Source organism: Trachinotus anak, unplaced genomic scaffold (assembly GCF_046630095.1).
Source record: "Trachinotus anak isolate AG129_WGS33_773 ecotype Australia unplaced genomic scaffold, CSIRO_AGI_Tana_v1 ptg000024l, whole genome shotgun sequence".
In the NCBI taxonomy this organism is placed as follows: domain Eukaryota; kingdom Metazoa; phylum Chordata; class Actinopteri; order Carangiformes; family Carangidae; genus Trachinotus; species Trachinotus anak.
The window spans coordinates 1,457,501-1,470,373 of NW_027273875.1; the positions used below are offsets into that span (position 1 = coordinate 1,457,501).

The 12,873-nt window shown below is 39.0% G+C and overlaps 1 protein-coding gene across 1 annotated transcript in view; it reads right to left on the reverse strand.

Moving 5' to 3' along the window:
* hspa4a (heat shock protein 4a) overlaps positions 1–8,475 on the reverse strand; it is a 15,684-nt gene extending 7,209 nt beyond the window's left edge. Inside the window, exons 1-10 of the mRNA XM_071460438.1 lie at positions 8,165–8,475; positions 5,869–5,926; positions 5,605–5,745; positions 4,561–4,683; positions 3,433–3,532; positions 2,726–2,859; positions 1,902–2,146; positions 1,529–1,605; positions 971–1,122; positions 595–701 (exon numbers count right to left, since the gene is read on the reverse strand). Of these exons, the coding sequence (XP_071316539.1) occupies positions 595–701; positions 971–1,122; positions 1,529–1,605; positions 1,902–2,146; positions 2,726–2,859; positions 3,433–3,532; positions 4,561–4,683; positions 5,605–5,745; positions 5,869–5,926; positions 8,165–8,271 (1,244 nt within the window). The 5' untranslated portion in view covers positions 8,272–8,475. The remainder of the gene's footprint in view (positions 1–594; positions 702–970; positions 1,123–1,528; positions 1,606–1,901; positions 2,147–2,725; positions 2,860–3,432; positions 3,533–4,560; positions 4,684–5,604; positions 5,746–5,868; positions 5,927–8,164) is intronic.
* Between the last annotated feature and the right edge of the window lie 4,398 nt (positions 8,476–12,873).

Here is a 12,873-nt window from a genome sequence, read left to right on the forward strand (position 1 = left end):
GTGAAAACACAAAAGGGGGAGGAGGAGGTCAGAAAGGCAAGTAAAGTTTCAGAATAAAATCTTACAACTTAGATCAGGGTTTTGTATCAATGTGAAATTTGTCATGGGGTGGGCTGGCTCATGGGTCCAGCATAATCTAATCTAATGGATACCAGAGCTTTTCTTAGCAACCGTTTATGAAACATATCTTAGGTCTCCTTGAGACTCACAAACCATTTATTTTCCAGAGGTGGATAGCAGCCAGGATTTAGAAATAATTTAGTAAACTGAGAATGCAAGTGGCAGAGGCTTCAGACAGTGGATTTGTGTGATACAAATGGACCATGGGTGCAGGTAGGTGTGGCAGAAAATCCTGCAGGTACAGTTAAATCCATCTGATAACAGAGTGAGAGCAGGTAGGTGTGGCCTTTGAAAATAATCATCAGAGTAGTTGCATTCAAAACATTTTAATACTATAGGACCTTACATGATAACTCACTACATTACAGTCTAATGTTCCTCATTTCCTCTGTGTGATTGAAACATGGATCTAAACTAAGTCCTAACTGCATTTCCTCTTTAGATGTCCTCATGTGACATTGAAGGAGATCATACCTCAATCCTTCTTCTGCGGCTGAATTCCATTTTAGGGAGATGGGATAGGGGACAACATCTGTAATGGAGAACTCTCTGACTTTGAATGCTGGTGACAAGATAGCACACTGAGGAGAAGAGAAAAATAAAATACAGAATACAAGTTACCAAAGCTCAATGGTCTGTCTTGAAGTTGCTTTTTTATTGTGACCAACAGCAAAATAATTATTTGTTTCACATGATATAAATTAAATTGAATGTATGTATGTATATATGTATGTATGTATGGATGTATGTAATCTTCCTCCTACTCTCTCATGTCAGCTACCAGAAAGTGAATCTGCTGTGTGAGTTGTTAACAGGATCAAAGTGTTTGGTAATGACAGGTGAGCTCTACCTGCAGAGCACAGCCTCTGGCCACAGCCTCATCTGCGTTCAGGGTGGTGCTCAGCTCTTTGCCAAAGAATTTACTGATTCTCTCTTTGATAGCGGGCATTCTGGAGGCGCCGCCGACAATCTCCACTGCATAGATATCTTCTTTTTTCAGCTCTGGGTACAGGACAGAGGAGGTAAGAATAATACAAAACAGGCTTATTGAGTTTAGACAGTGAGAGCTTCACTTCCCAAAACATTCTCATTAAATACAATGGTAAAGTGCTCAGTGTGTGTAGTGTAAACACGACCAGAGTCTTAATGGAAGTGCCTAGTGAAAGAGCAAACCTGATATAATCTGACATTTTTGTTACTTTTAGCCACATTTAAAATGGACAAGCAAGAGTAATCAGAGATAGAGAGGAAGCAAGGAAGGATTAGGGGTAGGCAGGCATGTCGCCAGTGTCCGCAGGGAAGGGCTGTCTCAGCAAAGCACATGATTGAACCGTGTCTATGTGAGTGTGCGTGTGCTTTCGGGGATAGTCCAGCTGCTATTAAAGTTATTAAAGTCATATGTACTCACTGGCTTGTTCCATGACGCTGCGCAGGGGACCCTCTACTTTGGCCAGCAGCCCCGCACACATCTCCTCAAACTGACCTCTGGAGACACATGGTCATAGATTATTAATAGACACATGGTCACATATACTCAGGAAAAACCCACATGTGCAGAGAAACCTACAATGTGACAGGCAAATGGGTGCCAACACCTCCACAAGTAATTTCAAATTTTATCTCATAATTTTAAATGTATTTTCACAGGTTAACATAAAGCAACAACGCCACAAACAAATCAAGATATAGTGTTTCTCAAGCCCTCATCAATGTTTTTTCCTATACCTGCTGTCGCATAGCAACCTTTGTCCTCTAAAATGTACAGTAACTTTGCTGCTCACCGGTTAAGTTTGCTGGAAACGTCGATGTCGTTCATGAAGCACTCGACGTTGAGAGGCAAGTCGGAGGAGTTTGCACTCATCAGCTTCTTGAGCTTCTCACACTCTTGGTAGAGCCGCACCAGCGCCCGGGGTTTGGACTTGACGTCCAGCTTGTACTTCTTTCCAAACTCCTCACAGAAGTGGTTGACCAGGATGTCGTCAAAGTCCTTTCCGCCGAGCTCTGAATCAAACGCTGTAGCCAGAATCTGGTGGTAGAGGGAGAGGAGGGCAAATTATTAAACTAGTGGATAAATAGTTTGATAAATACTTACTATACTGTACTATATCATATATTTATTATATTTATTTAATACTAACAAATGGAACATTTAAACAACCTTCATTAGGTATATTAGGTAAGAGTATTAGGTATTAGATTAAATAAAGTGACAACAGTCGAAGACAAAGTGTTTATTTCTATTACATTCTCACATCATTAAAACAACTGACGCAGTGAAGTGGAGCAACAGGTATAAAGGTTTTTAAACATATTTCTTTCTGGTTTGGTCTGTTGTAAGGCCACCTACATACTGTATAAGGGGAAAATCCATTCCTAATTCCTAAATAACATGTACAACATGAGGGTTCAATGTCTTTTAGCTCTGATTGACAAACCATGAAGAAGTGATTAAAACCATCACTAGGCAGCACTTTTCACCATGCTGTTTGGTGAAACTTTTTGTCAAACCTGGCAAGAACCTATAGTATGTCCTCATAACCTGCCCCAAGACCTTTCCCCCTTCGGTGTTGCTTTTCAAAATGGGCACAAATTATTCATTACTCACCTTGAGCTTTCCCTTGTTGAAGGCACAAACTGACACCTGGAAACCGGAGTGGCCCAGATCCACAAACACCACTATCCTGGGCTTCTCTTCTGGAGTCGGCAGGTCCTGCTTGTAGATGCCATATGCCAGAGTCACTGCAACAAACAGGCATAATATGGAATTAGTTTGTGCCAACCTCTGTAGGTACCAGTGGTAATAATAATATTAGTATGCTGTATTTCAAGTGTACTATGCTGAACGATATCTGACCCACAGAAAGGTGTCACTACCAGAATAGGAATAAATATAAATGAATAAATGTAGGTCTAGCTGTATGACATCCATCTGTTTCAACTGTATCTGATGGGAAAGTTACCAACTGAAACATGAATTTGAGTTTCTGTGCATTTATGAAAATATACTGTGGAACCAATGTAATATTTACATGGATTTACAGCTCAAGCATGGTTCAAACTTTTACTCAGCCATAATTTACAGACACTACATTTTTTCACTGTGTACTTGACAACTCAATACTTTTTCATAGCTTCTTTAATAGAAGGGATTTTTCCTGGAGATGGATAACAACATCTCTCACACAAAATAGAATCTAGTTGTTATCTCACAGCAGTGTCCCTTGTGTGGTTAAAAAGGCCAAGAATGGATAACTAGTCAAAATGATACCGATGGTGCCTGTTCTGCACAGAGTTTACTGTGTTTCCATTTACCTGCAGTGGTCTCGTTCATTAGTCGTAGACAGTTGAGGCCTGCGATCTGAGCTGCATCCATGACAGACCTCCGCTCTGCATCAGTGAAATAGATCGGGACCTGGGAGGGGGGAAAAAAAAAGACAATGTCAATATAAAAAGGAGCAATGAGTGTCAGTGAGTGAAGATACTAGCAGTGACAGTCTCGAAAAGAGGGATTTGACTGAAACCACCAATAATAAAAAATGTATGCACATGGTATTACTGTAGCTCACTGATAACATTCAAAATATGTCCAAAAGCTATAAAATAGCCTTCATTTCTTCTATGTGAATGATCCCTTTGAACACTAATGATCTATGAATCGCCTGCATCACAAGATGTCTGGATAACATTACTGCGTTAGATACTCTGGGTGCCAAAACAAAACATCTCCTTGTGGAAAAGCTCAAGGACTAAATTTAGCTATTGGCCACAGTAATATTAACATGTTATCCATCGTTAGGGCTGATGTAAACTGTAGATTTGGGCCCAGTGAAGGTAAGAGCCTCACTGTGTGAGATCTGTAACATTACATAACAGATGCTGTTGGTGGTTTTTATGTACTGAGCACAGCAAGAAACGCACACTTCCCACTCTTCACCAACAAGGTGCAAGAGAGGAAAGAAAGCTCTTGAGACAAGACATCTGGTTAAGTGCTTAGAGCTCAACATGTCACATGAGCAGGTGGAAATACATTCATAACCTTTGGAGGCAGCTTTCTCTGCCCATTTTTTTTTTAACCCAAAGTGTCTGAAAATGCAAAAGGATGACATTAATAGCAGGATGTAAATGCAAGGCAGTAGTGCATTTAAGTAAAGAGAATGGTACAAGTGCAGTACCTAAAGTGAGTCATAGGTCTCTTGAAGTTAGTGCAATGTCACATCTTTAAATAAGCTGTGCAAACGAGTAAATGAACACCTATTCAGACATTTCAAGGCAATTAGATATGTTGCCGCAAAAATAACCCTAAAAACATCCTGTTGGACCTGGATTTTCACAAGAAAACCAATGCATAGCAACTGACAAGTCTATTCAAGTGGTCTTATGGATGTTCAGACACCCTGCTGAAGCTGTGAAAGGGTCGCAGTTGTCTGCAGGTATGCTTACAGAGATGACACAGTCTGCCACTGGTTTCTTCAGTGCACTTTCAGCAGTCTCCTTCAGTTTGGTCAGCAGCATGCCGGTGACCTGCTCGATGCTGAACACTTTCTCCTCCTCCATGTACATCACCTGGAGTTGACAAGAATTAGGTTGATGATTGCTCTCGAGACATATCATTTAACTAGGTAATAGAATATGAAATGTGTATTAGCAAATATACATACACACATATGTATAGATTTATCTATATTTAAAAAAGGGCAGGTAATGTATTTAAACACTCATAAATAAGGCTACCAGTTTTATTTAACATATTTTAGCAGACAGAGTGCTCACAAAACAGGTCCCTAAAAGACAGTTTATTCAATAACTGCTAAGAAAGAAAGATTTGAGAGAACTCAAATTTATTATCACCACAGGGACAGAACAACATGCCGGGCTAAGTGTTTGCAGTGTGCAAGCCAGACACTGTTATTTGCAACCTTACAAGAACTTTGGGTATGTTTTGGATCTTACACTCGCTACCCAATGGCACCAGAAGTTAGTAAATTTTTTCATATTTAGGCATTCAGTAAAGTGCAAGGTTCTGAGAGATAATGCAATTCTCTCAAAATACTGTTATAAGTGACAAAATGCCAAGAAATTAAATAAAACTACTTAAGAGAGAGGTAGAAGAGGCTGTTTTTAAGAGCTCAAAAGCATAGAGGACTAGGTAGAATGGAGAGATAAGTAGAGGAGCTATGATTCAGAGGAAAGACCATTACGTGACGCACTGCTTGCACGGCAGGTAATAGTGGATAAAGTAATATGGTCACGACGGAGCAATTGTGCTTTTTTAAGCTTTCTCTCCACTAAATTTCTTATAGCCGTACCTTTTTTTATTTTTGAATGGCCTAGTTCAGCATACAGTACCGCTGATAAATTCAGAACAACAGCCTGGTTATTGAGTCTTACTTTGACAATCTGCTGTAAATGACAGCATCTTTTTCTTATGGTATTTATGGTTATCTATACAGTCTGCAATAAGGACCGTCATATCCTTAATCTTACTTTAATACCAGTGGATCCAGAGGGCATCTGTGCCAGGTCATACACCAAGTTAGACTTGGCTGACTGGATGTAGGGATCTGAGAACATCCTGCCATGGAATCGCTTGAAGCCCTGCACCGTGTTCTTACAGTTGGTCACCACCTGCACATGATATACGAGGCAAAAGAGGAGAAAATAAAAGAAAATGAAGTTGTCAGGAGCATTAACCTCGATGCAGTTTCCAATTTTTGCATTTTAATTACACTCTGATAGAACTGATTTTACCTGGCTCTTTGCAGCTGCTCCTATTGATCGGTTTCGTTGTCCAAATGATACAAACGACCTGAAAGACAACAAAACAAAATGTGAAGCTACAGCCTGGCATGTTAATATGAACAAGCAGTCTAAGCTCTTTTTAATCTGTGTCCATTTGTAAATATACCCAAAATCGAGAGAGATTTGCTCAACAGTTTAGTTGTTACATGGTGTCATTCTCATGCCTACACATGTCATGAAATTTCAGAGCCCAACCCACATAGAAATTGACAGACCATTTTCCATGCCTGGTGTAGCAACATTGCAGTTTGTTTTGGTTTACTTAAAGAGCTTTCAGCTCTCTTAAGATATTTGCTTAAACCAAAATGGATTCTGGTACAAAACTGTGGCTGCACACAGGCTTGTTAAGATTAATCTCTCACAGTTCACTCAATACTATATAAACACAGACTGAAGTGGTGTAGTCAGTCACGTGTATCCCAGCAGTTTGTGGTCTAAACATGCCTGTTATCGTCAGCAGAGTCAGAGCTACAGTCTCTGTCAACACACAAGTGCAGTTGGTGATGTCAACGACGGGTCAATGCATCAAGTCTCTGAGGAAATTGACTCGGCAGGCGCTGGGCCATAACTTGACACAAGAACAGAGTGTCAACACGAGAACAGAATAACATTCAGAGAAAAAATGAATTCAAGGGTGAAAATTAAAGTGGAAAAGCTGGAAAATTATTACAACACCTTGAAGGAGTATTCCACAAATTTGTGAGCTTGTTTTAGGGGCAACACTTCTAAGAGATAATGTTCATCACTCTTTGATTAGATTTGGACAAGACAAGATTTGGTGTTCTCATTGATGTCTTGAAATTGCATATTTCATCTGACCAACAGCAAAAAAAACGAAGTATTCACATATAATATTAAGACACTGAAAGAAGCATGGCACTCGCATGCAGCAGTCAGAGTTTGGTAGTTTGCTTCAGTAGTAACTGCTGTGTTACAATCAGGTTTGTCTGTAAAACTCACTAAAAATCTCAGGCAATACCTCCTATGCCATTCAATGTAAATGTCAACAAAAACACCAAATATCATATACTAAGATCCATTATGTCTAAATTATTCATTAATTGATAAAGTCAAGCTAAAACCTTGAAATCCTTATTCCGCATATGTAAAGATTTTATCTTTTTCTCTGTTTTACACAATTGCAAACTCAAAATTAAAGGGTTTTGTAGGTTACTGTTGATCACATAAAACAGCTTGAGTTATGGAAAACTATCATTTTTTTGCCAGTTTATAGACCAACCAACTAACTGATTAATCAAGCAGTTTATTCTTTAGTGACAACAATTAACATTTCCTTTTTTTCAACCATTTTTGAGAAATCTTTCTTTGGTAAACAGATTTTTATTCAAAATCAGTTTACATCCCTACTCTGAAACAATACATTTTCAGACTTCTTATTATGAGGACTGAAATAATTTAAAGCAATTTCATAATCTTCAAAATCCTGTTATAAAAAATAAAATCAAGGGGAAAAAGCCTAAAATATCTCACGTATATTTAAAGAAAATATTTGAAATATAAAAAAAATTCATGATATTTCATTAGATATGATGACAGGTACTATAACTACTGTGGGTACAAGGTGAGCCGTGTCAGCCAAATAAGCTGAACTGAGGACAAAATAAAAACACTACATAAATATTCTTTTAATACAAGTGAATATAAACAGCATGTCTTCAGGACAAGTCAAACTCCTGAAGGGACTGTGAAAATTGCTAGAATGTTCCAACAAGCGATTGGCTGCTGTTGTCGCTGAGAACGTAACGCAGGACGCACACTTTGTCACACGGGGCACACCGGTTGGTCGGAGTTTTCGTCTTGAGGACCTGAACGACAATAACTAGAACGTTGGAAGGAGGGAAACACCGCCCGCTCCGTGTTCGCCGGGCATCCAAAGCCCGTTTTCAAACGACACAGTAACGTTAGTTGAAAACTAAGCTTAGCTAACTAGCTAGCTAGTAGGTAAACGAGCTGTGTGGGTTTTTTTTTAAAAGATTAATTGTGGTTTCTCATTCGCCGTTGCAATATTAAGAAATGTGTTGATAATTTACTTACGATGAAATTCAGATTAATAAGGCGGCGCAGCTCACAAGTTGCGCTAACAGTAAGCTAGTCAGTAAAACTGCATTCACGTGTATTACCCTAACACCGGCGAGACAACAAACGTTATAAAGAAAACACCTCTCTTTCCAGCATTTGTTCCATCACAAGTCTAATAAATAATATCTGTATTTTATGTACTTACGGTGTGCATCTGTCGCTGTACTCGTTAGCGATTGTCTCGATCCCTCCGGCTCGGGCAACAGCTACATAGCAGCTTTGAAAGCCCAAGTCAAATCCCACCACTGACATCTTCTGTGATACGTCTGTCTTCTAGCGTTAACAGTATCTACAGTACGACCTAAAAAAGAATAAAACTAATGTATAGCTACAGCTTCAAGAGGGTGTCAAAGGCAGGTGGAGTAGTAAGTTGTTTTGCGCTGTGTTAAGTAGGGTTACTTCTAGTCATAATCCACGCCGCTAACTATTACCGGTGTCTCTGATCTGTGCTGGCAGGCTGCAGCAGCAAGGTGGTCTAACTGACGTCTCGCCGGGAGTCATCGCGAGAATTGCGAAGTTCTAGATATCTCTGGACCTTTCTATAACCATGTGAGAGAGGGTTCTCGAGGTTTCAGGGGAAATGTCCGGAGATTTTTAAACATTTCGAGAACATTTTTGGGCTTAAGATTTATGCCGATAGGCCACTGCGTAAAGAATTTCCAGGCTATTTAATGAGATCAACTGTAGATGGGAAAACAAAAATAGACTGTGCTATATAAGGGTGTTCAAAGTATGAAGTCATAGGCTATGTTAAAAGCCTACTACACACTTTAACACGACTGAGTAAAGGCACCAAAGTCACACATTCATTTTTGACAAGATATTTATTGCAATATTGTTTCATATCATTTTTTCAAACTAATAATAATCAGAATGTATTATATTGAGTAGTTGAATAAAGGCACAAATGCCCAAAAATATCTTTAAAAAAAAACATGATACAATACACTTGTCCAACAATATGTGTAAAAGCATAAAAAATGCTTAATGAGATGAAATACTGCAAGTAGCAAAAAGTATTAGCTTATTGTATGCCTGTGCCTGTTCTTTATATGATAATGCTGCTTTACATTAGTAAGATAAACCAAAATGTGACAGACAGGTACACCTTTGATACTCAACAACTCAAAGTCAATAAATTTTTCCTACAACTCATTACGATCTAGTCTTATTCAGCCTCTTTCTATATATTCTTACTTTATGTAGCAGTCATTGTGCAAACGTATTAATTCTTCATGCAGTTTTTTTTTTTTTTTTGTCAAAATCTCTGCCTCAATAAAAGATAAATAAAAGCAATATTGGTTTTGTTGTTAAACTGTTGTTCACAAATTTCCCCTGCAGTATCAACATGCTAAGAACTAATTCTTCCCATAGATATATAGATATGAAAGGTTTTGTATAATCCTGTATATTGGTTGCCAAGTCATGAATTCAGCATCACTGAATGGGAGTTCATCCCAACAACACTAAATAGTGTATATCACAGTGGATTTTTGTGTCATTTATGGCCCTGTCAGTCCTAACCCCACTGGTCTGCACTGATACCCACAGCTGGTTGCATCTCTGCTGGGAACTGGGATCGGAATAACTACCAGACTCCTGTCTCAGAGCAGCTTATCACTTATTGTAATACATTTCAAATTCTTTAAACTTTACCTCTTGTAGTTTCAGTTGCGTTGTATTAATATTAAATGCAGTTTTGTACACAGACGGGTAAAACAAGCCGCTGCCACTGCCTCAGACACACAGGTTGCAAGTGACAGGGAAGTGATGTCTTCACTGATGACCTGCCTTGATGAGAGGACTCACAGTGTTACATTTTCAATTTTGACCCCAAAAGAGTGTAGTGACATGTAAATGTTAATGAATGGACTGAGGGAGCTTAGCTTATTGTATTTGAATATTGTCCTGTAGAGCAGGTGACATCTTGAAATGAAATGAAATGAAATATTAAACAGCTTTTCAGTGGTCATAGAACACCCACATGACTATGTAAAAAATAAAATGCAAATTGGATTACTGCATTTTCTTTTTCATTTTTACTTAAATAACTGATCCTGGTGGAAGTGGGGTCACATGACTGCTGGGCTGAAGAGCACAGGTGTGCTGACTGGGCAGCTCACACAGGTGCTTTGAGTTTTCTTTGTTTGTGTCCTGAGCTCATTCTCTGTTTGCCCTTTAGTTGAGCTGCTTCCCTCCATCATTTCACCTTTGTTCCTGAGTGCACTGAGTGAGTAGTTTATGTCATTATATTTCCTCAAGTCGTGTTTATTTTGTTGTTAAGTAGTACAACTAATCTCCTCGGCTTGTTCTCACGTGATTATATATTTAAACTGAGACTGTACTGATGTAGTGATTCTGATTTAGAACTGTTTGTTGCTTCATTCAACATACGATGACCTGTATGTTCGCTTTCTTTCTTTCATTTGTAGAAATGTAACCACTCATCTGTAACCACTCACACCTGACTGACTGCAACAGATTAAATACTTACAAATGGAACCTGTTGAGTGCTTTTCCTGCTTTGCTCTTATTCATGAAGTCAAGTCCAGTTTAATCCTAGAACATACATGAGTGAAAAAAATTCAAGTTTACATGATCGTTTGAATGAAGTCCTCTCTAGGTTTCTATAATAACCTCAATATTTATAATTTTAGTCTGTTATTTTTCTGCAGCAAGATTTTTTTGAGGATGGAAACATCCTATACTACAAGGTTTGTGCATTTAAAGGAGAACCCAACCTTTTTTAAGAATTCATATTTTGGATTGCTGTGCCCCAGAGTAGTTTGGTCAGTATTTGTGAAATGTGCAGCACTTGACCCTAAAGTGAGAAACTAAAGGGAGAACCTTAAAATGTGTGATAATGTGTAACAATGAATGGGGCTCTGACGTGGAGCCATAAAACGTTTGTGTAATTTCTGACATCAAAATGGGTGTTTTCAAATCTTTAGCTTTATATCCAATTTAAAATCTCGATGAGATCTGTTAGGGGGGTATACAACACAGCTGCTGTAGATTATGGGGTTAGTGAGGTTACTAATTTCCCCCAAAGGCTCAAAGTAATTTCAGCTATATAACTAGCTGAGCTGATAAAAGCAAGCTTTTGATGTTTTTAGATGGTGCCATTTGCAATACTTCTAAAATATACTTTTAGAGTGTTTTACTGCTGTTAGTTGATCATTTGCCAATAGCTCTTAATGTGAGGGGGTTGATTTAATAAGAGTGGAGGTCCTGCATTCCATATTTTCATTTGTCACTTGGACATTTAATGGATATTTTAATGAAATGCTGTTGTACCCCTTGTATTGTCTGAAGTACTCTGATCTGATTTCTAGCTTTAGGACAGATAATACAGACAACTGTCCTTGGGCACAGGAATAACATGTGACATTAAGCCTTACATTTAGTCAGACTTGTTTTCAAATGAATCAACTATATTTTAATGAAAGTTGTGATTACTTATTAGTTGGTCTTTTACCTTAGGCTGCATTTATGGATTTTTGCTGTATGAATTTGCCAAACTTTGAACATTCCTTTACTTGGAGCTAATGTTTTTTTCCTGGTCTGTTTGCTGGTTTCCTCTTTCCTGTGCACACATGAGACAAAGCGCAGAACTTGTCAACATGCCGGATGTCTCGGCCTAGACTTGGCCATCTTTGTCAGAATAATGTGAATGACAAGATGACAACACAAGAAAATTTAACTAAAAAAAACAAACAACAGTTACAATTGCAAAAGTCTGTTGAGGAGGAAGGAGCGGGGAAGAAACAGAGCAGAGGAGAGCTACACTGTTTTCTTCACTACCCTCATGCCGTCATTGGGCAGAACACCTGCTCTTCTGGCTTTAAATAAAGACAATAAAACCGAGATGGTCTCTGTGCAGTATGCGGTCACTAAGTAAAATGCTCTGATTTCCCCCTCTCCTTCCTATTCTTCTTCACCACGCTGGTGTCCAGCCAAACCCGGACCAAGCAGGAACCCTCCACTTCTTCAACTCTCAGGTACAAGAGGTAAGTTGACAGCATTGGAGGTTTTGCGTTAACTCTATCAGAGATCCTTTTTGATTGGGAAGATGGCTCACTTGCATGGTAAAAGAAATGAATTGAACTGAATGATCTGAGTTTTTGTGGAGTTTTCCTTTGGACGGTGCTTATATGAGGTGATATATGTAAGGGTGTTGATTTGAAAGTTGAGTTGCTGCTAACCACCCAGCTCCTAACCACTTAGCTCCAGGTCATGCTGCTTCATATTTCCCTACCTGCAGCAGGTCTCTTGTCCCACGGGCGAACTGAAACTCCACCATCTTGGACCACAGCTGGTGACGTTGGTTCTTGTTCTGCTCTGGTATAGAGAACCCACATGTGCTGCTACATGTGCCGCTGCGCCGAACGCACCTAGGCTGCAGAGCAGAACAAGGACTGCTGTCTTTAGCTGCAGCTAGTAGACTAGCTGTTTAACAATTAACAATGGGCTGGTTAGCAGTGATTGAACTTTAAAATGAAATATCTAAACGGTTTTAATGAGGTGATCTATGCGATTCATCTGAAAGGTAGATCATGTGCCATAGTGAGATCGTCTAAGATATAAGTTCAATACCAAGCTGTGGTAGCGGACAGCAGGGATTGTTGGATTCTGGAGCTGGATTCAACCTCAACAGCTAGGTTGTGGAGCTCAATATTACTATTAAATTAACTATTGCAATGTGGTCATATTTGCCACTAAACGGTGTCAGCTTGAATTAGGCATCATGTGAAACAGACTCTAATTTTCATTGGCACCACATAAACCACAACCAAGTAAGGTTATGCTGTGAAATGTGTGAATATTGGGTTAGCAGTTCTTAAAAATAGACTC